This window comes from Rattus norvegicus, chromosome 11 (genome assembly GCF_021556685.1).
Source record: "Rattus norvegicus strain SHRSP/BbbUtx chromosome 11, alternate assembly SHRSP_T2T, whole genome shotgun sequence".
NCBI lineage: Eukaryota > Metazoa > Chordata > Mammalia > Rodentia > Muridae > Rattus > Rattus norvegicus.
Window position 1 is genome coordinate 87,830,575 of NC_141544.1, and position 26,174 is coordinate 87,856,748.

General features: G+C 40.2%; 1 protein-coding gene across 7 annotated transcripts in view; it reads right to left on the minus strand.

Annotated features, from left to right (window-relative positions):
* Window positions 1–26,174, minus strand: part of Il1rap (interleukin 1 receptor accessory protein) — a 136,790-nt gene that overhangs the window by 48,175 nt on the left and 62,441 nt on the right. For all 7 annotated transcript variants that reach the window (XR_015632610.1, XR_015632611.1, NM_001167840.2 and 4 more), the window contains 2 exon segments: window positions 4,240–4,525; window positions 959–1,145 (listed from right to left, as the gene is read on the minus strand). Coding sequence is in view for 5 of the 7 variants with exons in the window: in NM_001167840.2 (NP_001161312.1) it covers window positions 959–1,145; window positions 4,240–4,525 (473 nt within the window). In the remaining 2 variants the exon portion in view is untranslated.

Genomic DNA, 26,174 nt, shown 5'->3' on the forward strand with positions numbered 1-26,174 from the left:
TGTCCCACAGAAGGAGATTTCTTCCATCTTATGTCCTGATGCTGTGCAGGCCTAGCCTGGGCTCCACTGACTGTCTGTTCACAATGACCAGCATGGCTCGTGACATTGATTCAACATAGCTGGGACTTCTTTATACGTGTGAACTCATGTGAATATTACGTGACTTACTTAGATATTTCTTATACCAATTAGCATACACTAAAAAGCAAACAGCACTATCTGCTTTTAAGGTTATAAAATATTTGTACTCTATACATGACCTCTAATGTGTATCTCTTCTGAGATCATGCTCAAAAATCTGACTGACAATGGTTTCTTTTTGCACTTCTCTGCAAACAGTGACTCTATGGCTACAGGCTACTGGTTGTCTCCCTTAGTTTGCCGAGAAGTCTTTCTGTGGCGCTTGCTGTGCACTGTGCTTGAGTTTTCTAGTTTGGAACCAGTGGATAGTCCATGAGAGTAGAAGGCCACGCTGCAATTCCCCCACAGGCTTCCCCTTCCAATATCCACAATAAAACACTTTCTAAATCCTCAGATGCAGGAGAGACCACAGATGGATAGAACCCACAAACGAGGGCAACTCCAGAATAAATTACAGTATTGACTCATCAAGGAGTCACGAATCAGCACCTTCTGACTTCACAAGGCACTGAGTGGAAGTGGGCAGCATTTCTCAAAATGTGTTCCTCCGGAGTTAACAGAAATTAAGTAGTTAGTTCTGGGACTCCAGAGAACATCACTTGAGAAACAGGAACTGAGGCAAAGCAACCCACACCTCTCTTTCTACAACAGAACAAAATAAGAAAGTGGCAAAAATTTTTATAAAGATATTAATGGAGAAACCAAAAGGTCCAAAGATAAAAGTATCAGTGTCATCAGTGTTACCATTTAACTCAACAGGCATTTACATTACCATTAAAAACAACAACAACAACAACACCATGTCTAGTTTTCTTACCTTATACCAAGTGACCGATGGTTTGACACTGGAAGGAAAATATCCATCTACATTTGGACACGTGATATTGTGAATACCCTGTTCAATATACAGCCTGTGCACTGGGAGTCTCATGGGGGAATTGAAACAGCTGTCCTTCTGAACAACTTCCAGGGGAAATGCAACTTTGCTGCAGTAAGTCGTGTTCCTGAAAAGAAGCATGCAATGGTCAGAGGGGTTCATCCGCATTTGATTAAAAATAGCTGGGACCTCGTTATCTGTGATTATTATGTGACTCACTGAGACATTTCTTATACCACTTAGCACCACACACTAAAAAGCAAACATACATATCTGCTGCTAATGCACTAAAATCCTTGTACTCTATACATGGCCTCCAACGTGGATTTAAAATGTTCATGTAGAACACTGTCAGCAGTAGCATTTTTATTAAGGCAAAGTTAAGGATGGCATGTTTAAGGGTGCCATTGACCTTTGAAAAGTGAATGTTTCCAGGACCTTAGCTTCCGACCAGTAAGCTTCAGAATGTTTGTTTTTGTTGTTTTTACAGCATCAGACTTTTAAAAAGAAGAACACAAGGCAATCCACAATCTAATATGTCTAGCCAGTGTTATCGCAGTCAGGAAAATAGGGAGTTTAGTAGAAAAAACAAACAAAACAGTCATAAAGAAAACTATTACATAGTTTTCGAGATTGTTGTATGTACCTACCAGCAATTGTGAAAGGCAAAAGTCAGCCCAGAAAATATCTTAGAGCGAGTGGGAAGCATGGTTTGTCAAGACCAAGCCACATTTCTGTCAAGCTCCACTCCACTCCATCATATCCTGCACTTACACATAAGGCCTCCTATACAGGGAGTAGCTTAAATATTCCTTAATCAAATGTATTGTAATTCAAAACTATCTGAGTATATTACAACTGTCATCTATAATCTTAGTAAAATATAACTTCACTTGAATATGAGAATATGTGCAATAAAATATAGGGAAATGAATCTAACTCCAAAGCCTTAAACACGCCAGAACCTATCTAGTAGTTTGAATGAGAATGACCTCATAGCTTCATACATTTACATGTTTGGCCCCAGTTGATAGACGTATTTGGGTAGGATTAAGAAGTGAGACCTTGTTGGTGGAAGTGTGTCAATGGGGGTAAACTTTGAGGTTCTAAAAGCCCATATCATTCTGAGCTTTCTGTCTCATGGTTATCATCTCAAAATAGGAAATCTCAGCCACTGAATCACCATGATGTCTTCATGCCCTGTTGTCCTGGTCTTCACCTTGACAGTCACAGACTCTCTGGAACTGTGAGCCCCAAATTAAATGTGTGCTTTTATAAGTTGCCTTGGTCATGTGTTTTACCAGAGCAATAGGAAAGTAACTAGACAGAAGTTAGTATGAGATAGAGGCTATTGTTATGACAGGTAAGGCCAGGCTGTTCGGTGGAAGGATGTGGAATCTTTTGGGATTCTGGGAAAGGAAAGCTATTGAATGCTATAAGCAGGGCTTACTAGTCCATTCTAATCAGAGCTGCAAGTACAGTCAGTGGAAGATCATTATAGGTTCTGTCACCCTAGGTGCATGGCAGAGACATCAGCAGTAGCAGGTGCACGGCAAGGACAAATGCCAGGCAGACAGGGAATGGCTCCTTACCAAGGATTAGCCAGTGTTCACATGGGAAATGTGAAAGGATTAACAATTGTTAAAGATGAAAAAGAGCTCAAAGAACATGGATCCTGCTCTTCCACAGTATAGAGAGAGATGCCAAAGCTATAGCTTGGTACACAACTTGTCTTAGTGCACTGAGTGCCTTTGCTAAGAAGTAGCAAAGCTTTTATCTTCTGTCTCTCACCCGATATTCTTTCCAATGCAACCAGCATTATGACCTCTCTTACAGCATTTTCGGTCATAGATAGTAAGAACATGAAAATCTGATGCCCATTAAGTGTCTTCCAATAATATTATTATTGGATGATAGCCTCAAAGGAGACTTCCCTTACTACATGAATTCTCCGAAGGTCCAATGATCCAAAGAAATTTATTTTGGAAGAGAGCAGAGAATCTTTTCACCTAATAAGAAAACATACATTTACCAAAACTTTGTTTTAAGTCTTTGTCAAAGAGATAACCTCCATAACAGATAAAGGAAATAGGCTTACTAATTATTAAAGGATGAAATGTGTTGATAGCCTCCATTAATTCAAATGTTAAGTTTTTAGCTCACAGAAACTCAGGGCTGGACTATCCTTGGAAATCAAGCCTATAAAGATATTAAAGCAAATGAAGTCATATTCATGGACCTTCATCCAAGACAGCTGCTTCATTATAAGTAAAGGGTAGGACACAGAGGCCGGAGAGGACGAAAAGAGTGAAGAGAATATGGGTATATGTAAGTCACGCACTGGGAATGAAACCCACCCTGCCAAATATATTCTCAAACTTATAGTGTCCAAAACTGATACCGATATCCTTAATAAAGAGTGTGAAATTGTGTTAAATGAAAAAAATTAACCAACCAACCAACAAACAAACAAAAAAATCCATGTCCTATATGTGATTTAGAAAACAAATTATTGCTTGGTAGCAAAAGGGGACTGTGAGAGCTTGCCCAGTCATGGATTTAGGTATTATTTTTAGCAAACATCTGCACTGATATGTAGAAAAGAAAATGGACACTTAAATGGAATTAACAAGAAAGGCCCATAAATGTTTTAAAAACAATGATGGAGTTGGTAAGCTTTAGTTGGCTGTTTTAGGGTATAGTTTTGGATTCCAACAGCCACAGTATTCACTTGCTTCTGAGAATTTTGGTTGAAAATGTAAAAGCACTGTGCTAAATATATTGATGTATCCCAAACAATCTTTCTTCTATAAACATACTCTGAGTATGTTGTCTCTGCCAGGTACTTTAAAAGACAAATTAAGCATAACAGATATGAATATGCTCTTCATTGTTCATTTACTAGGGAAAAATGCTTCCAGGAAGGCAAATGTGTAGGCAGGATCCAGGGCCATGGAAAGAAGGCAATAAACCAAACCACATCTTCAGACAACATTGCTTTATATATCACTTCTTAAAAGGAACTACCCATGAAGAATATTCTCAGAGACAGAACCTCTCTGCGTACCACCTCCTTCCTCCCATTTCAGCTGGGCCATTGAGGTAAGGTATAACCCATCTAAAAGTGTCCAACCCCTTCCCAGTTGCCATGGTATCAGCATTTAAATAATACCCTAGGGACTGCAAGGACAAGGAAAAGTCAAAGCTGAGAAGCAGCCTACCTCAACATGCAGGTGTAATTGCCCGTGTCATTGAGGAGGGTGGGCCGGAACCAGAGCACATCTTTCTCCTTACTGATGCGATTCTCTGGAAGGCGGAAATTAATGGGCTCCTCCAGGTCCCGGTCTTGCCTGGTCCAGTACCAGATCAGGGTAAGTCCAGAGGAATGGGCAGTGCTGTAGTTGTACTTCAAGAAGTGTTCAAAGAGGGGGCACTTGATGCGAGCTGGCTCATCTTCAAACACTTGGATTTGTCGCATGGTATCTAGTCCCCAGTCATCACAGCGTTCTGGGAAAAAGCAAAAAGAAAGGGTGGATAAGCCATTTCAAAGAACACTCCAGAACACTATTTGACCTTTTCTAGGAGCCTCTTTCTTCAGCCATTTTCAATAATCTCCCTCTGATAAATATACACAATAAACATGCAATGTGAAGGAATTACTGACCCCAGTCCATTACCCTTTTGTGTTGTATCTTTTGGTGCCAGCTATCTGTGTCTTGGTACTGTGAAATCCTCCAGGGACTAGAGAATGTTTCTCTTTTAAAGAAGACATGGCTTTATTGAACCCTGGACTTAAAAAGATCTAGATGATGAAGTCATAACTGGAAAGTCAACTCGTGTCTAGATGGACAGAAGACTCCTAGTTTTTACCAGGACTCCTGTTTGTGAGGCCTGACCTGTACTTTTCAGCAAAAGATAATGTATGCCACAAACTCATTGTAAGAAGATAAAATGAAGCAGGTGAATGAATGAAAACATATTTTGTTAAGTGATGAATTCAATAAACCCAAAGCATTAATCCTCTTTTAAAACATTTACATTTTGTGGAACAAATCTTTAAAATTCAGTGTATTTTACATTGTATACCTCAAGCTGGCCTGGCCATGCATGTCAATCTACTGTGCAAACAGAACTGCAGAACCTGGGGGTGGGGGTGGGGGTATCTACCTTATTTTATACTAAAAAGTATTCAGGAAAAAAAAGATGTAATAATTACTTTTGTTTTCCCAAGAGTGACATCAGAATGGTGTAATACAGAAGGTACCATAAAGATACAAAAAGATTTCCAGAGGTGATAAGGGTCCTGTGAGGACCAGCCAAACCACTGGACAGTTTAATTTATTTCTTGTATTACTAATAGTCGTGTGTGTGTGTGTGTGTGTGTGTGTGTGTGTGTGTGTAAAAATATACATACATGATGTCATATGTTTAAATACATAAAATACATACAAAATTTAAACTTCGAATGTTTCCTTACATTCCCATTTACATCTAAAATTTCCATTTTATTTATAATAAATGAAAATAAGGTTTCTTAAAAAAATCATATTATAACCAATGATATTTTAAAATAAAATAGTAGCCATGAATATGAAAGACATCATAGAAGTTCGAATGAGAATAGACCCTATAGGTTCATATGTCTGAAATCTTGGTTTCTAGTTGGTGTCACTATTTGGGAAGGATTAACAGATGTGACCTTGTAAAGGGAGGTATATCACTGGGGGAGAGCTTTGAGGTTTGAAAGACTGATATAATTCCCAGCTTACTCTCTGCTTCATGAGTTTCTCCTCTTTCGTGAACTCTAATCTTCACAACCACAAGCCCAAGTAAGTGTTTTCTTTTCAAAGTTGTTTTGGTTGTGTTGTTTCAGAAATAGAAATAGAAACACAAAAAAGACAGACCTCTACCATGATAACACTAAAGTGGTGATCAAGGAAGCTCAGGTAAAAGATAGATGTGGGAAGATCTCTAGGAGTTAGGGGCCAGTCTGGTACACATAGAAAGTTCCAGACCAGACAGAGCTGCATAGTGACTTCCAATTTTAAAAGGAAATCCAGGAAGACAGTAAAAGATGGAAATACCTCATTTATCCAAAACATCAAGGTCAGGTACATGCTTATTTTACTAAAACAAATTTGTAGAGTCAATGGACTATCTAACCACTGATATTCCACTGATGTTTTTCACAGAAATCAAAAAAAAAATACATTTGCAAAAGTGTTGTGGAAGCACAGAAAACCCTAAATATCTACAGAAATCCTGAGGAGAAGAATAAAGCTGGAGGTAACAGCACATTAGATGTCAAGTTATACTGTAGAGCTGTGGTAAAAGGAGGGCACAAAAATAGACAGGTGGATCAATAAAGGAGATGGAGGGCTACAAAATCAGTACCATCTGGATTTTTGACAAAGATGACAAAAATACACAAGAAAGATGCCATCTTCAACAAATGGTGCTGGAATAACTTGATATTAGAAGAATGTCACTAACTACTTCTCTTTCCCGGAAGCTCCTAGTGGATAAGTCGGGAGTGCACTTTAAGACACAGACAGGAAAGCGCTTTCTAAGCAGGACTCTGATCACTCAGGATGTAATCTAGCAGTTGAGAAGTGGATCTCCCCGGCTACAGAAAGAGGACTCTTCAGGCTCCATGTTAGGTCACTCAGCTAAGGTTGTCTGCCTTGACTCCTGGGAGCCTTCACCATCGCTGGGCTCTGAACTTCCTAGAGATTCCTCCAACTCCTCTACCCCCAGCAGCTGCAGGTTTCCATTCATTTTCCTGACCTTCTGACCCTTTCTCCTTTCCTGAAGCCAGGCAGGACCCCCCTCTTCCCCAGTGGAGGGATAAGAACACAGACCCACCCACAAAACATTTTGACCCAAAATTTGCTGTCTAAAAGAAATGCAGGAACAAAATGGAGCAGAGACTGAAGGAATGGCTGACGAATGACTGGCCCAACTTGGGACCCATCCCATGGGTAAGCACCAATCCCTGACACTTAATGATACTCCATTATGCTTGCACACAGGAGTCTAGCATAACCGTCCTCTGAGAGGCTTCACCCAGCAGTCAATGGAAAGAGATGCAGAGACTCACAAACATTAGATGAACTCTTTGGGAAGAGTTGGGGAAGGACTGAAGGCCCTGAAGGGGATAGGAACTGCATGTGAAGACAAACAGAGTCGATTAACCCAGACCTTTGAGAGCTCTCAGAGACTGAACCATGAACCAAAGAGCATATACAGTCTGGCCCATGGCTCCTGGAATATGCATAGAAGGTGTGAAGCTCAGTCTCCATGTGGTTTCCTCAACAACTAGGGCAGAGACTATCCCTAAAGCTGTAGCCTGACTGTGGAATCTGTCCCTCAACGGAGCCGTCTTGTCTGACCTGTCTTGTCTGGCGTCAGTGGGAGAAGGTGAGCCTAATGCTGCAAAGACTTGATACTCTGGGTTGAGGGGATACTCAGGGGCGCTCATCCTCTCAGAGTAGAAGAGGCGGGGAAATGAGAGAGGTATTCAGTGAGGGGGGGGGCAAAGAGAAGCATTTGGGATGTAAACAAGCAAGCAAACAAAGAAATAAAAGTGAATCTCATGTAATTAACAGTCTTGTCCATCAAAGAAGACTACTGATTGAGTGGAGAGGCAACCCACAGAATCAGAGAAGCCAATTGCCAACTATACACCAAACAAAAGCTTAGAGTCTAGAATATAAAAAACTGGAACTGACCGGGAAAGTTCCTCTATGCTGGCTAGCTCCTACAGTGTTGGAATGGGCTATAAAGGCCACTGAAGCACAAAAATCATCAATGGCTTCATTCGGTGGTAGACTTTGCCTGATAGAATACTGATCTGCCCAGAAAGATCTATCTATTCATCAAATAGAGCAATGCATGCTATGAGGGTAACCACTTTCTGATTCGATTTTTGGCCTGTTCTACTGTAAAGAATTCATGCCTTGTACTGTAAACCCACTTAGTCAAAATACTGTGGCTGGGGAGGTCATATCCTTGGTGGAGGATGACTTACTATGGCTGCGGTGCAAAATATAGTTTCGATTTGTTTTATAAATATTTGTGTTTCTCTATACTAGAGCTGCTTTCAATGTGATCAGAGAAGCTTGTTTTTTTGTTTGTTTTCTGTTTAGTTGTTGATGTTGCTTTGCAGTACTCAGCAGTCCACACAGAGACTCCTAAATAGTCAAGATACTAGGAATAATGACTATTGAGTGTTCAGTCCTATCAGCAATCTTCCGATACGTAACATTCAGAGAACATAAGATTAGTCGGGGCAGAGAATGTCACAGGGCTTCAAACAGCTGCCTTCTTGACATGACTTGGCTGTTGTACTCATGAATTCATGAACAACAGCAGTGGTTACAAGACATGAAATAGATGAGGTCAATTGACATTCCAGCACAGGTTTGAGAAGTTCTCATGAAGTCCCACCCCTCTGTAAGCAGCTATTGGAAGTAATGGCTGCAAAGGGAGGAGTCTTCTTCAAGGGTGTGGTCACTGGAAGATGGTCCACACACCCAGGCACATTTGATTATCACTTACTGGACTCACTGGGTTAGAAAAAATAGGCATGAAGGTGGGTCGGGGCATGTTGAGGGCCTTCCAGAGGGGTTGGAGAGAGGAGTAAGAGGTGGAGATGACCACGATATTGTATACATGAAAAAAAAAATCACTATAGTGTAAATTAAGTAATAATCCGATCACTTCCTTTTTAACTCTTCACACATCTCACTTTTAATCACATGCACAGGCGATGTAGCTGTACTTACATAAGTAAGCTTTTTTATTTTTAAAAAATGTTTTTATTAATTACTTGAGAATTTGATCATGCTCATCCGCCTCCAACATACCTCCCACATCCTCTCCTACCTCCCTATCCACCCAACTTCAAGTTCTCTCCCCCCTCACTCTTCCCTCTCCCAATCTAACCACATTTGTTTTCATTTTTGAAGTTGTATTAATTATAATATCCTCACATTACTTGAATGTTACTATTTTATGGCACTTAAATTTTTTTTTCATTAAGACATCTTCCTGTACAATTTCCTCAAAGTGTGAAAGATACTTTTTCTGGAATGATTAATTAGGATTATGATATATGCCATCTAAATGATATATATCAACTTTATAAGAAATTTGTAAATATGAAATTACATTGAATTCAAGTATTTTCTAAAAATATTCTATTCATGTTTATTTTTTGTGTAAAAGTATTTTCCCTCCATGTATGTATGTGCGACAGAGGACAGAAGATGTTGAATTCCCCAGAACTGGAATCACAGAAAGCTGGGAGGCACAGTGGGCTTACTGGGAATTGAATCTCGGTCGCTGGAAGAACAGTCCTCAAATCCTATCTCCATAAACTGAAGCATCTGCTTCTGAGGGAAGGGGAAGATCATAGATGGCAGCCATCTTTTATATATCACCACTTAGGATGCTTTTTCTGAAAAGCTAAATGTTACACAAGTTTTAAACTGCTTCTTTGAGATACTTTTATGTTTACCTATCTTAATGTAAAAATTATTTTTAATCATCATTTGACAGCTCTCAAAGTAGTCTTCAAAAGCAGTCTGTACTCTTTTTCTCCTCTGCATTGTACACCTCTGCAACGGGAAGCTATGATTTATTCGACTGAGACTGCGATTTCCATCCCCTTGAATCTGGGCTAATCCTGATATTTATATGAAGATACAATGCAGCCATAGACCTGATGACTTTAGAACGTTTTTGTCTTCTTGTTAGCCTCTTACTACCATAAGAATAAATCTGGTTCAAATCAGAGCTGAAGTGTGCACCAAGTTGTGTACATATGGGCCACATCTAAAAGGACAGCTGTCTGGCTAAGTCCCAAACCTACAATTGCCCAAAGCCAGGCCAGAGTGAATGCCCCCAGGCAACCTACAGACTCATGAGCACAGCCACATATGTAACAGTTAAGGTGAAGACTTGTCATAAAAGTTCAGGATTATTCCATGAACTGTTTGCAGCAGTAACTAACAGCCAACATGACTCTGTCAACAATTATTTTACTTTTGACAAAAGCCAAGAATTACATCTATCTATCTCAGAAAAAAAGGAAAAAATATTTGACTTCTAAATAGTTCTCCAGGAAATTACATGCAGTACTTTTCAAGACTCAACGATGAGTGACTTTTATTAACTCTGCTTTTTGTAGTCAACATCAAGAAAGAACTGAAAAGTTCAAAGGCTTTTTTACATCAATATGCATTTATGATAACTGTATAATAGTACTTTTTAAAAAACATTTATTCACATTCATTAATTACATTTTCATTAGGGCTGTGAAGTTTCAGAATAAGTTCATTTAGTTTACAGAAATTTACAACAGCTTCTCTGATATACTTAACAGTTTGAATATGGGAGCCCAATTCCATTTCTTTCTCAAGCTCCACTAAGACAAAAATATTTTTCCAAGACATGATCCAGAGTATCAACAAGAATAAGAGAAATGGCTATGTCAATATTAAAGGAAGAGAAACTAACCAATTTAGCAGATTTCAAAACACAAACCGTAAGCCAACAAGGAAATGTTGGGGAACAAACTGAACTGCAATCCTGAATACAGCCAAGACCTAGAAACTGTCAGCAGCAGTACAAAGAGTTCTGTTCACCCTACATACCCACCCTCCTCCTCACATATTATAGACATTTCAAGTAAGAGAAGGCATGTGACTTACTTGGGTCAATACACAAATGCCACTTGTGGTGGGTGTTTTAATGACTAGGTTGTATTTCATCAAGCTCTCTTCTGTCTTGTGAAATACGACACAGAGACTGAGCCTCCCTTGTTCAGGCCCCTCCATGCAATGCAGAAGGTCTTCTCAGTCATAGAGATTGAGATTTTCTCATTGCCACTACCATCACTATATTCTAACCTGGAAAATGAATCAGTGACTCCAAACACTAAAGAGATTCTGCTTGTGTGGGGAGTGGCAAAATAAGAAGGCTTAGATGAAAACTATCAATGAAAGTTAAAACTATCAATGAAGATTATATCCTCTGATCCATTTCCACTTTCCTCACTGAGCACCATTCAACACTCAGCTCCAAGGTAGGGGCATCCACATCATTTATTTTTAAGATAGGGCGGTTACTATTGCTCTGGTTGGACATGGGGCTTGCCATAGAGAACAGAGATCTGCTCGCCTCTGCTCCCCAGTACTGGGATTGAAGAAATGTCCACCATGATTAGCTGTCACTCAGACTTTTGGATGAGCCCCAAGCAGGAAAACGAAAGAATCTTTGGTAAAAGGCCAAATATTTGAACTTGGGGGCTCTTGAATTCACTGTCCAGTCACATCGCCCAAAGGAGAGTTCCAAAATTAAACTTAACATTCACATTTAAATTTCTAATCAGCTTCTTAAATGTAATTATAAAATCCAGGAAGATTCTGAGAAAATTCTGTATAAATATACTTCTCAGTGACACAAGTAAATGAATTTGAGAAAACTAAGATTATCCAAGGAGAACATTTGAGAAGGTATTGTGATTCTTATCTTAGAGAGGTAAGGAGCCAGTCATAGTCCTGCAGAACAAGGCCCTGTAACAGAGGAATATTCAGGGACATAAAGGCTAACTAAAATTCTCGCATAACTGCCAATGTAAAACTGTAATAGATGGTTTGTTTGGAAGGTAAAATTAAGGTTTTTCCTAAAAGGTAAAGTTAAAACAAGGGAGAATGTATAGAAAATAAACACTGAAATTAGAAAGACAGTCAAGGAAGCGCAGCATTTCATGATACAAACCACAAAAGGAAAGCAATCAAAGAGAAAGAAGAAAACTTTCAATTAAATCACTCAAAGGAAAAAGTTCCAGGGTGGAAATACGGAAGATCCTGATGCAGAGGGCCCTATCATTATGCCAAGTGTGCCTCGCCACAGGCAGGGAAAATAGATCTACAGCAGCCAGGGATCCTGAAGACATTAGCATGAAAGATATATTTCCATAAACTACAAGAAAGGATGAATGAAAAATCTGCACACTAAAGTTACGTCAGATATAAAAGTGCTAGAGAAGCCTCCACGCTGCAAGTGAAGACGAGAAGATCCATAGTAGGCATAGGGGAAGAGAAAGGGTTTCCAGTGCTGTCTCTAACCCTAACGCACGATCAAGCACTAAGGTCAAATTTGCAGACAGATAACAACACTTACATGTGATTCCCCATGCTCTGTATCAGAAAGCCTGTGGAGTATGCACGATATGAAAGTGAAAGAAAATACAAAGGAAAACCCAGGATCAGGATTGGGGGATTCAATTTAAGTGGGCAGAGTAACAATCTGCAATGGGCTGGAAAGATCTCAGGATAACAACCTTGTGGCAGAGTTCAGCGAAGACCAATTCAGACAGTGGAAATCAACAATAAGGAAAAGTAATCAAGTGTCTGACAGATTACAGTGACATTATCACTGTAAAAAAGAGAAAAAAAAGTTTTCAGAAAAGCAAGAAAAAGCAAAAAAAAAAGCAAGAAAAATATTAAGAGAAGACAATTTAGAGCACATGGAAAATACAATTAATAAATTCAAGCATTAGAAAAGTAACCTAAGAATAATTTATTACAATGTAAAGTCACATGGTTTGAATGGCTGTTGGCTGTTGATTTAACTAAATATACAAGGGTATTGAGTAATGAGGAATAGGTAGGAAAAATTGGGAAGATAGAAAGTGAAAAAGGATAACTTTTATTTTATTATGACAATAAAAATAGAATGCATTGGGTTGAGTAAGAAGATGGCAATATACATAAATTGATTAGCAAAATATAGAAGGAACAAAGCTGAAGAAATAAATGAAATGTTTAAAAGTATCTTTGAGCAGGGCAACTGGTAGGATAGGAAATGTCATAAAATGTCTTACAATTATTGACTTAAAATAACTGATTTTCTGTAAGGTTTGAAAAGTTAGAATAATGAAAAGGATGGAAAGAAGAAAGGAAGGACGTAATGAAGGAAGGAGGGAAGGAGGGACTGGAGGAAGGGAAGTAGGGAAGGAGGGAGGGGTGATGGCAAGGAGGGATCCAGGAAAGATATGTTACCTAATACAACTGACAAAGCCTTCACCAGTGTCAAATAATTTGAAAGGCACATAATGTTTTTAGAAAATGTCTTCATTTTATGTTTTAATTGTGTTCATGTGAATTGATTTAACAGTCAGTTCACTGTTCGGTTATAAAGTACATAATTGAAAAGACAGAGAGACAGAAGGTTAGAACAGCTGACAGAGGCTGGAACGTCACCATGGTACGTCTATTGTCTGGATGAACTTAGGAACCACAGACTTGTGCTTCCTAAAGGCACCCACTGTCTACTGACGCTTCCACAGGCAGCTGAATTTAAGCTCTGCTTTCAACACAAATAGGTGGTAAAGCCAAGACCCTTACATGAAGATCATCCTTGGTGGGATGCCTGGCAGTGTATGTTTCAAAAAATAAAAGAATTTACAGACAGACATAGTGGGTCAGCAATTACAAGCTTTATTCAGAAGGGGAGGTGAAAACACAGAAGCGGAATGACTTTGACGAGTGAAAGGCTGCTGCACACTGGGGAAGGTTAAGTAGCTTCTTTGACCAATTTCATAATAATGAGTGATGCTAACCATATTCAAATTGTTCATGCATTCACCTCGTATTAGAAGTTTTGTAGTTATATTGCCAGTAGTGAGGTGGCTATAGTGAAGTTACGCATGTCCAGGAGTGTCCTGCACATAGCTTTGAAGCTCTCAGAGTATTCATGGGAGTAGAATGCTTTCATTAGGGTGTTGGCCATTGTCCCTGATCCCTCACTCCAGACTCAGCCACTGATTCTTACTTCACACAGACCCATTCTACAATCTATCTCATTCACAGAGCCCCACCGACAGATCACTGGACCATCTTTGGGAAATTGGAGAGAAACAGAACACCTTGCTGAAAGTAAATTATAACTTCATTAGCGATACTCTTTAATATTATAACCTGGCACTTTGGCGCCTGCAGGTCTTTACAGCCATTAGTAAAGATTGATAGGAAGGAGATAGGAGAAAAGGAGAGCCAGCATAAAATCTCAGTCACAGACAGACACACAGGCAGATGAATATCAGGTGGATCTTGGGAATCACAGTGTGGCCTGTAGGGATAGATGCTTCTCAATACTGTGTCCTCCCAGGTCCATGGGAAGGTCATACATGCCTAAATCTTAGGATTAGAGCATGTGATTTGGTCTAGGCAAGGAAATAAGGGTACAAGTAATGTGTTTGAAACACCATCCATAATCTTTGAGGCTTCCTCTAGCCCTATATGCATATTTTTAAAACAGAAAAACATCAATAAAACAACTTTTTAATTGAAATATAATTACATAATTTCTCCCCACCCTCTCTCATGTATCCCCCTTGCTTCCTTCCAAAAGCATGGCTTCTTTTTCTTTAGTTAAAATATATGTATGAACAAGTACATACATATGTCTAAAAACATAAATATAACCTTTTCAATATGTTTACTATTACCTGTATCCGTATGATTTCAGGGCTGTCCAATTGATGTTGGATAACCAACTATGGGGCTCATTCCCAGGTAGGAATATTTCTCCCATTCTTGGCATTTCTTAATTGCCTATGCGTATGCCTTTGCCTCCAGGGTTCCATGAGCTTTCTCTCTTCCGTATTAGCCTGTCTACTTTGGGTTATGTTAGGTAGGCACGTTGCCAAGACTTCATGAGTATAGCTTCTAGGCCATTTCTAGAAGATACTCTCAAAGAAGACTGCATGGTTCTCTGGCTCTTAAAGTCTTTCTTTTCCCTCTTTCATGATGTTCCCGGAGGCTTAGGTACAAGAGTTAGACAGCAAATGTATAAATGAGGTTGGGCATCCGAGGAATACTTGTTCTCTGTCTTTTGACCAACTGCAGTTTTCTGTAATGATCTAATAGAGAATCATCCCAAAAATGGGATCCTGTATCCCTACAACTTGGAGTAGAGCTTCCCAGGGATGTGATCTTAATCTTTCAAGGAACTTTGACATGAGAGGAGTAAAGACATTAAAAAAAAATCTCTACCGTATTAAGACTTGAGATTTATCACAAAACCCAACATCACCTATCATGACTAATGTGGAGAGTTTTGTTTCCTCGCATAAATATATCAAGAACAAATATTTCAAAGAGTATTTGCTGCCAATAGCTTCTCAAGGAATAGTCAGATTTGGTGCCTACCTCCCCTCATAGTGGATTTTGTGTGGCTTTAGCTTACTTAGATCTTATACACATAGTCAGAGACACAGTTAGTTCATATGTGCAAATTCCCTGTTATGTCCAGAAAACCCTGGGGGGTTGTCGTTGTTCTTGTTAGTCATCCACCACTTCTGCTTCTTTCACTCTTTCTGCTTCCTCTTCCGTGAAAATCACTTTGCCTTGGCAGGAGAATGTTTGATAAAGATGTCCCATTTGGGGCTGAGAACTCTACAGAAGAGTCATTGCTAATTCATAGCCACCAGGAGAGAGGGAGGTTTAGTTTTCACTAAGGGTATGATCAATTGTGCTCCAGTGCATGGATATACACACGAGACTACATGGTCAGCACAGATTGGACTCAATGGGCTTTTTGAAAAAGAAAAAGAGAGAACACAAAAGGTGAAGGGCAAGAAGAGGGTAGATTTGTGATGAGTGAGGGAAGGGAAGTTAATCTGATCAAAATACAATGTATGGAATTTTCAAAGAATGAATATATATAAAAGTAATCAGAAAATAATATTTATTGAAGGTCTCCACATGCCGACCTCTAAATAAAAACTCTAAACCAAGACTCCAGTCATTTAATATATTTTTGACTAAAGTACATGTAATTTATTTTTAAAGGGAGAAGACATAACTATATCTGTTTGGTGTCTCCGTTGTATTATATTTCATATGAGTAAGACTGTAAAGTGAACTAGACTCCTTTCCCACGGGGACTGAGAACATACTTATCAGTATTCATAAACATTAGTGAAAATGCTTTTATTGTTGAGCTTTTCCTTTGGGATATGTATCCATTTGAAATTTACTCTGTGAATGTTTAAGTTTTTCTACCTGAGGATATTTTTTCGGGGCATTTTTAAAATTATTCAATGAACAAATAAAAATGAAATCTATAGCAACAGGCTGTAAATGTTGTGTATGTAATACCAAATTAATTATAAAATTCACTCCAGGCCCAGGCAGGGAAGGGCTGTTGTGTAAATAAAGTCATTTCTGATACTAGAAAAGAGAACAGATCAAATTACTGGTCTAGTGAGCTATTTTTCCTTGAAAACGCCTTTTCTTATACACTTTGCTCCACAGTAGAAGTCCTGTCTAAATTGGCCCTTCATCTTGAGGGAGACACAAAAAAATCATCATTTCTCTCAGTCAAAGGGTTTCTTAAGGCTGAGCCTGGGTGACACACAGGAGTAATGGAAAAGCTGGGCAAAGCCAAGTCACTGGAAAATCCAGCCCACGCTCCTGAGAGCAATTAGCATTTATATAGCAGGGTATACATTTTAACTAATTAATCTCACAACACCCTCTTGGGCCTCATGCCCATTCCCACATTACATGCCAGGAAATGGAGACAGAGAGATTCACAGGCTTCCTTTTGCCTGAGTGGTAGCACAAATAAGAGCGCCCTGAACGTCGATCCGGGACACTTGTTCCGTATCTCTGCACACACATTCAAAGCAGGAAATTTCCCATAGGAAAGCTCTTCATATATTTGTATTTATGAAATATTTATGGAGAACCTGCTGGGGCACTGAGCTGAGCTCTGAGGCATCTGAGAATGCAGGATGCGAAGACACAGAAAAGCAAGAACAAAGATCTGCTTTGTGGAAGGCGTATGACAGAATTACATTCCACATGGACATCTTCTCCACATAAAATTTACTTCTGATGTGACCTCAGATAAAATGCTTCCTTTCATCTCAGTTTCTGCACATATAACTTAGCTATACAGCAACAGACCTGAGGAAAATGTGTGTGTGTGTGTGTGTGTGTGTGTGTGTGTGTGTGTGTGTGTATGTGTGCCTTTGATATAACAGACAGATGAGGAGGTAAATGAACTTAAAGAGAGTAAACTTTAACCCTCGATTATAGAACGTTCAGCCCATGATTTTGTGGATGCTTTTGCTGTGGGTTTCTGTGGTGGACGAGGCACCTCCAAATCCCAGAAACCAGAAAGAAACAGAGAAAGGACAGGGCCAGGGTTCCAATATTTCCATCCATTCCCAGAGGAACCTAAATTCCTCTCACTGGGATCCACCCTTAAAAGATCCACAGTGTTCCAGGATCACAGGCTGGTGGAAGCCCTCAAGGCTCAGTTTTGGAGAACATTCAAGATTCTAACTACAGCAATATATTAGCTTAATCTACCAGACAAATTTGAATTAGTGCTAGCTCCTAATGAAGTTACTAGCCTTAATAAAGCTAGGACTGTTATAAAAATTATACAAATGAACTAATGTAAGAGGCTGCTTTTGCTAAAACACAGTGCCTCTCCCCTCAAGCTTGCCTCTTAATGAGCATCTCAAAGCAGGTTAGAAGTTTGGCATCTATGCCATTATCTTGAACCTGTCTTAGAATCAATTTCAGAAAAGATTTTTGCTCAACCCTACGAGATACATATTAACCATGTATCCATCTTATTAATGGTGATATAACATTGATTTGTCCTAAATCTACTTAACCTCTCTTATCCGCCTTTTATGGTGAAATCACCTAGAAAAGAGGAAGTGCAGTGCTTTCAAGACTTAAAGAATGGTGAGCCTTGAAAGTACACCACTGCAGGATGAGACTGTCCCACAGAGAATAATTGCTTCGTGACAGGAACTGAGGTTTAACTTTTAAGCAGGAACATCAGCTCCTGACGGTAAGACACTGGATTGCTCCATAAGGCAATATGACCCGAAGACCTTGTGGAACTAGATAATAAGCAACCAGAGCAATGTGGAAAGAAGGCTACTTCACTATGTATACTTTCCATGCCACTCCAACTGTCTTTCTATTAAAGCTGAGGGTCAGTACTTCTGAAGACACTACTCCCCTTATCTTCCAATATAACTATATGGAAGACTAAATTAACTGCTGGATTTCACCATTACCATTCTATTCAGCTTTTAGAGTGAAAGGTCAGACCTCATTTACTGGAACACACTCAAATCAGAGGCCTTTCTCTCTTATCCCTCTTATAATATTAAGTTAAAAATAACATCTAAAAATAAGCTTGGTATTATATGGTTCTGTTATTGTATATTATGAAAAAGACAGAGTACAGGATGGTGGTGGTAATGCTGAGTCTACATTGGGATTATTATCAATCTGTTGATTAGATCACCTTGGAAATCTCGCCATCAGAATCTTCTAGTACTGCTATTGTGAAGAGAAGTCAGAGAGTAACTGAAAGAAAAGGGCTGGCTCTACATTCATCCTGGTAGTTTGCTTAATTTTGTAATTTCGAATGATATGCGTAATTCAAGGTGCAAGCCAATGGTAAGGCAGCCACCTCCATTGAGCATGATAAACATCATGAACACATCAATGAGTACTGGAAGGTTGGTGTAACAAATATGAGAATTTCAGAATGAAAACAACAGGTCACCCAACAAATCAGGCTTGCGGCAGAGACAAAGCCTCAGAGTTGGGGAATTAAAGACATGATTCATAGGCAGGCTCTGACACCTAATGGCTTTATTCATTAATAGCTAAACCGTGTGCTGAGCATTCCCACCATGTATATACTAAATCCGAGTGTTACAGTAAATCTCATCAGCACTACAAAGACACACTAAAACTCAGTACCAGGTAAGTGGCAAGAAACAGTGTGTGTGTGTGTGTGTGTGTGTGTGTGTGTGTGTGTGTGTGCATTAGCATGTTAGAGATTGACAAGTCAATGTGACATGTGGTAAGATGGGAGGGTATGCTGGAAAATATCATCCTGAGTGAGCTAACCCAATCACAGAAAGACATACATGGTATGCACTCATTGATAAGTGGCTATTAGCCCAAATGCTTGAATTACCCTAGATGCCTAGAACAAATGAAACTCAAGACGGATGATCAAAATGTGAATGCTTCACTCCTTCTTTAAAAGGGGAACAAGAATACCCTTGGCAGGGAAGAGAGAGGCAAAGATTAAAACAGAGACTGAAGGAACACCCATTCAGAGCCTGCCCCACATGTGGCCCATACATATACAGCCATCCAATTAGACAAGATGGATGAAGCAAAGAAGTGCAGACCGACAGGAGCCGGATGTAGATCGCTCCTGAGAGACACAGCCAGAATACAGCAAATACAGAGGCGAATGCCAGCAGCAAACCACTGAACTGAGAATAGGACCCCCGTTGAAGGAATCAGAGAAAGAACTGGAAGAGCTTGAAGGGGCTCGAGACCCCAAAAGTACAACAATGCCAAGCAACCAGAGCTTCCAGGGACTAAGCCACTACCTAAAGACTACACATGGACTGACCCTGGACTCTGACCTCATAGGTAGCAATGAATATCCTAGTAAGAGCACCAGTGGAAGTGGAAGCCCTGGGTCCTGCCAAGACTGAACCCCCAGTGAACTAGACTGTTGGGGGGAGGGCGGCAATGGGGGGAGGGTTGGGAGGGGAACACCATTGGGAAGGGGAGGGGAGAGGGGGATGTTTGCCCGGAAACAGGGAAAGGGAATAACACTCGAAATGTATATAAGAAATACTCAAGTTAATAAAAAAAAAAGATGGGAGGGTATGGGGATGGTAGAGGAAACAGGAAAAGTGAAGCAGAGGTAACCAATACTAGCAATGATAGCCAGGGTAGTCGTTGAGTCCAGTGATGTCTCCCGACTCCTCTCTCATCAAGGCTATAAAGCATTAATGATATGGATGACTGCATGAATCTTCTGTATACTGGGAAGTTTCTAGCTACAATTGTTTAAGTACTAGTTAAAATTAACCTGTGAATTGTCATTTTTACTTGTGGCAGATCTCCAGGTCTGTGGCAGATCCTGTTTCTCCATGTCTCATCTACTGCACTTCTGTGGCAACATTTCCCCTACTTTTAGACTTTCAGAATTTTAAGGTTGACTCACAGCTACTCAGAATAAGGGTGACATTTCCCAGCTTGCCATCCATTTACATGTGATGAGGAAAGTAGGTTCCAGCCAATGGGATGTCTGAAAGTATCCTAGGGTAGAGACTTTTCTTGAGAGACACTAATATATGGAAAAAATTCTGCAGCTCCTGCTATAAGAGTCCTTATTTCTAACTGCTTGGGACATGGACATGGGAGTGGCAGTTCCGTCATAGGTCCATAGAATGGATGTCACACTCCAAAGTTGCTGAAACGAGGCAGGATTTTGCACAATTATACAGCTCTTTTGCCAGCCGTGAATTTTCTTCCTGTAATTTTTCCATGAACAACAAACACTTTTCTATTGTGCTCTTTGAATACCCTACTCAAAGATTTGACCTTGACTTACCAGTGTCTCAGGAGCCCAACCATATTGAAGACTTCAGACCCCATTGGAATCTAATGGCAACAAAATTTTCATTTTAAAGATGCTGTGCTGATCCTTGGCCTCATTACAGTGGGAAGCTCATCCACGTGAACACACCCTTTGGGTCTCCTCACTGGTGGCTGATTTATCATCACTAATTTTGAGGTCTCCCTATACTTGCTAGAGTGAGTAAGCAAAACAACTCTTAAGGCTTTATCACTCCTGTGGGGCTATATCTCTTTCATTAATATTTAGATTTAAAAAATGTTTGTCCTTTAAATATTTAAAGTACCTAGGTGTTTTACTATCACTGTCTTATAGTAGGAAAAATTTTAAACATTTCACGAATCACATGCATAGAGAATATGATATGTGATATGTGGTAAAATCTTAAAACTTAGATATTATTTATTTGAGAGGGAGTAGAAGAAAAATCTCGAATAGTGGTATACAAATTGCCCCTAAATTTTTTTCTATTTGTCAACCAAACCATCAGAAGGGAAGAGATGAAAGTGAGAGGCGGGAGAGGAGCTGAGGGGCTGCGAGCATCCATCATCCATCGTCGTGTCACTTAGGCTCTTCAACAGTCCTGGGCTAATAACTTGGCAGATGGCTTTCCTGGACCAGATAATTAGAAATACCTTACTCCCACCAAAAAATGGGGGAATTTTCTTGATTGAGTAATTTGAAGAAAATAGAAAATAGCCCTGGGCAGATGATAGCAGATGATAAGATTTGCCAGATATGGGAACGATGCCAGACTCAGGAAAAGGCGCAGGCTAGGGAGGGAAAGCCACAAGACACCCTTCAGACAGTTAGAGACTGCTCCTGAACAAGCCGGCTGCAAAGGTACACTGATCCTCCGTGTAACACCAGCTATTTCTCTTTACACTCTTCTAATGGCTGTCGTTTCATATCAATTGGAAGTGGCAGCCTTGTCTGATTCAAAGAAAAAGCCCAGTAAATGTGATTAGCAGTCAAACATGAAAACAAACAGAAAGGGAAGACAAGGAGGGGAAACAGAGAAAAGGAATACTTACATGCAGATCAAAGGAGAACTACCATTTATGATGTTTAAATATGAACTGCAGTAACTAACACCTGAAGTCATAGAATGAAGTTATCTGCAGGTTCTCTCAGAGTCCTGGTCTTTCAGAGTCCCTGCTACTATGCAGTCAACACACACATAAGGATATCTAAAAATTTTTCATTTGATTTCAAGTTGAGGGGCCTCCCTAACTTGGTGAGTACAAATGACACTTTCTTGCAGCTTTTTTTTTTTTCTGGCAGAGAACTTCTAACAACCTTGGATCCTAGAGCACCAGGGGTCTAGATGAGCCACTCAAGGTCTCCAGGCTTTCTTGTAATAGCTGCAAAATCAATTCACAGATGGTTTTGAAGCACAAGGAAACCTCAGACTTTAATATCCATAAAGGGCCCAGAGCCACCCTGCCTGCAGTCCTGCATAATAAGTAGGAAGTTGGAACAGATTGTATGATGGTACCTAGAACAGCTCTATGGCTCCCATCACAGAAGCGGCAGAGGTTAGCAGGCCAGAGAATGCACTAACAGTGTGGTACCATGGCTCCATTATTTTCTTTACAAAAATTACTGTAACGAGTATCTTTGCATGGCTTAAAGGAATGCCTTTCTTTGCAGAGCTGTTGTGACAATACACAAAATGGCTTATGTCAAGTGTGGCACAGTACACTAGGGAGCTTCTAAGCAGTCATTAGCTGGGCTTTGCACTTCTTTTGTTCTCTCCCTGGCAATCTTTTCTAATCCCCTATTAAGATGTGAAGATCCAATTACGACTCCAGTGGACGCATCGAGCAGCATCAAGTCCACTCTGTGTATGTCTAGTATGATATGAGATTTATTCCAGAGCTTATGTGTAAATCAAAAGTCCAGAAAAAATGGAGTTTGCCTTCAAATTTCCTTCAAGAAACAAATTATGTGCATTGAAGGTAATGATATTTCATGTTAATGTTGATTCCCTGTATAAAGGGGTTGTCAATATAGAGCTAGCATCTAGCTCCAACAGGATACCTCTAATATCCCATCCACAGATGAAATAAATACACTCAAGGGAGATGCTTTAACAGTGCAACAATATGTACCAAGGCTGGGGAAGGACAAACTAAGGCCTTCACATCCTCAAAACACTGTCCTTTTGAAGGGAACTCAGCCAAGTCTCAGACAACCTCTATTCTCTTCTTCATTCTATTTCTTCTTAACCCACATGGCATGTGTGAATAAGTTAATGCTCCATGTGTAAATGCTCCAATGTCTTCCCTTTCGAAGACAAAATGTGACAACCATTTGCAGCATGGTTAGCAGAGAGCCAGTCACATGGGCCTTGAGGTGAACATTGGTACCTACTTCTCTCTTCATTCCAAACTTGGGACAGCCAATTTCAAACTAACTTTCCATAACTGCTACTGTTGGTTAATTTATGTTGACTGAGCAGTGACAACATGCTTGAGAGGGTAGGATTACAAAGGAGCTTGAAAAATACTTATAGAAGTCTTATTATTTTACAAATAGGTTACAAGCTTCTGAGTTAGCCCAGACTTACGAGGTAGCTAATTTGATGTCAAAACATAACTAACTTGCTAGAGGCCAAAATTGAATCTTTCATTTTTCACCACAAATTTGATAGTAGAAGTTTTAAATATATACCAAAGTAAACATTCTTAGTTTATGCTGGAATAGGGTACTCACTGTACAATTTCATTCAAAAATAGTAGGCAAAAGTCAAGTGTGGATGTGGAATGCATCTGCTAATCCCAGTACTTGAATGTGGAAGGAGGAAGCTAAAGAGTTCAATGTTATCCTCAGTTAGCTAGTGAATGTGCGGCCAACCTGGGTGAAATAAGACCCTGTCTACTAAAAGAGAGGGAGACAGTAGAGATAGGGTTCAGTGGTTAAGGGCATTTACTGCTCTAGTAGAGGATCCAGGTTCAGGACCACCTACAATGACCACTGGCTTCCATAGGTACTTTTCACACATGTGCACATACCCACACACAGACTCACAGACAGTCACATAACTAAAAATAAAAATGAATGCCAGACAAGGTTGTATATGTCCTTAGTCCCAGGCAAGGAGGATCTCTGACAAGTTGAGCCAGACATAAAGAGTTCTAGGCCAGCCAAGAAGAGACAGCAAAATCCTGTATCCAACAAAACAAAGCCCAACTGATCTAAATAAAAGGGACATCTTTAAAACTTCCATAACATAGCTGATATACACAAATGCTGTTAGTGGACTGTAGGCCATAACTTAAATCTTTATTTGATCACACCGCCTAAGGACAAGTCCTTATCCCTAGTTACCAAGCTGAAGCATTGATTGCTGGGTCCTTACCATGCTTCCCATAAAGAAGAATACAGAAATTGTGTCTGCTCACATTAAAACTACAAGAACAAACAAGGAAGCTAATGAAAGCACCTGTCATACTGAGGTGTGAATAGCGCTGAGTGAGATCAGAAATGAGTTCACTTGTCACTCGGAGTGTGGTAAGAACTTATAGTTTGGCCTACCATTGTACGGAGTTTTACTAATTCAGATACTGAGACCTTGAAAGACTTGAAAGATAAAGAGAAAAGAATGTGAATTATCTTGTAAGTCTGCTTTTGAATTTGTATAAGTTTTAGGGCTGCATAGCTAAAACACTGAAAATGAAGATTGGAGTTTTAAGGTATGGCAGGCAGGCTGACGACCAACACACTCAGAAAGGTACCTCAGGTACAACCCAACAGCAGAATGGAAACTGAACGTCCTCCAGTTATCTATGTCTTCATAGAAACTGAACATCCTCCAAGTATCTATGTCTTCAGCCTATATTTGTTTTATTTCTCAGTTGTGGCAAGTAGACACGTTCAGGTTTAAATTGGAGAACATGTGATTCCCCCATTGAAGAATACGCAGCCATATTCTTCTCATGAAGACAAAGATCAGAGAGGAAAGCACAACTTGTGAGCCCTGCCAGCAGCCTCCACTGATTCTGGGAGAATTGCCTGGAGCAACAGAAGCCTACAGCTGTCAGAGCAAGAGATGCAGGCTCCCATCCTGCCTCTGCCTTTAACAGAAGCATCACCTGTGTACATCACTGTGGTCCCATCCAATTTTAATAACGTGTCAAACATGCAGATTTTCCTTGAAGTCTGCTAGTGACAAGCAGAAAACACAAGATTCTAATAGTTACTCAGGTGAAGTGAGCATTAAAAGTTGAGCTCATGAGAAATGGAGCTTGGGAAAATGCCTGCGAGTGATAATATGGTGACAGGAAGCTCTCTTAAGGTGGGGCTCAGAGTAGCTAGTGTTTCAAGGGTCAGTCCCTCAGAGAAGAGGTCCAGCTCACAGGGAAGAAAGGGCGTGCTACTGTGAAGTCCCATCTAGGTTTCTAAAATTTCAAGTTACCTGTAAGTCTATGTGCATCTTAGAAAAGACGGAGCGCTGCTGCAAAGCAGAGCTGAAAAGAACCTCAGAAATCGTGTGGCCCCAAACATGCTGTACAGGTTAATTTCTGAGCCCAATGTAGTTACAGAATGTGAGGTTAATGAACAGGTTAGCAACAGTGGACAGGGTGAAGTACTCCTGGATTTCCAGTTGTCTGCTCCATATCTGTATTAAACCCAATACAAAGGAAGGCTCACTGTATCTGGAGGGCCTGTGTAAAGCTGAGAAATCACACCAGGGGTCAGACCTAATTTAAGGGAAGTGTATTGTGTGAGAAGGGAAGGGAGTGAGGACCTGAAAATGGGGTACAGGCAGAGAAAGGAGGAATAGAGAAGGGCATATCTAGAGATAGAGAGGCCAGCCAAGAACATGTGGGAACAGAGACAGAAAGAGAAGAAGAATCTTGACTCACGACACACACACACACACACACACACACACACACACACACAGAGTCACACACACACTGTACACTGGCCAAATTATGTTGCTCCCCTGTGTTCACATTTCACATGTTTAATAAATGAAAGTGGAATCAAGTGACCCCCACCTCCATTCTCTATAAGAGGGGCTCATATCAACTCTGACATTAAGAATCCACCTCAGCTTGAATTTTAAAAGTGAAAAATCAAGTTTTTCAAACGGGGAAGACACTGTGTGTTGGAGCAGGGAAGCAGGAAGGGTCAGGAGTTAACCAAAAGTAGGACCAAGTGAGTTTCTTTACTAAGAAGCGAACAACTCTTGATTAGCAACTCTCAGCACATGACCCAGCAAGAGGAGGCAGAAGCAGTCACATCCGTCTGAGTTAGAATGTCACCGCAGTCTACAGTGGAGGCTCTGAAGTTACCTTCATTCTCAAGGATCTCTCACAAGAGCCACTTTTAAAAAGCAGAGGAGTTAGAAATGTCAGCCCATGCTCAGAGAAGTTATCCTCAATGGAGTTATCTCTGTCTCCTCAAGTACAGGCAGACATGACTCAGCACCTCCATCAACTGTCTGGGGAGAGCATCTCATGCTGACAGGGGAAAAAAATCACCTGAAGCAGAACAGTAGAAGGGGGCGGAGGTAAGCACTTGGAGGCAGGTCGCCTATTACTCAAAATCAAATCACCCCTTTCCTCTTCTAGACAGGAAATATAAATTGCCGCCAATAGGAAAACAGGACTGTCTCTGCTTAGAACCCATCAAATCA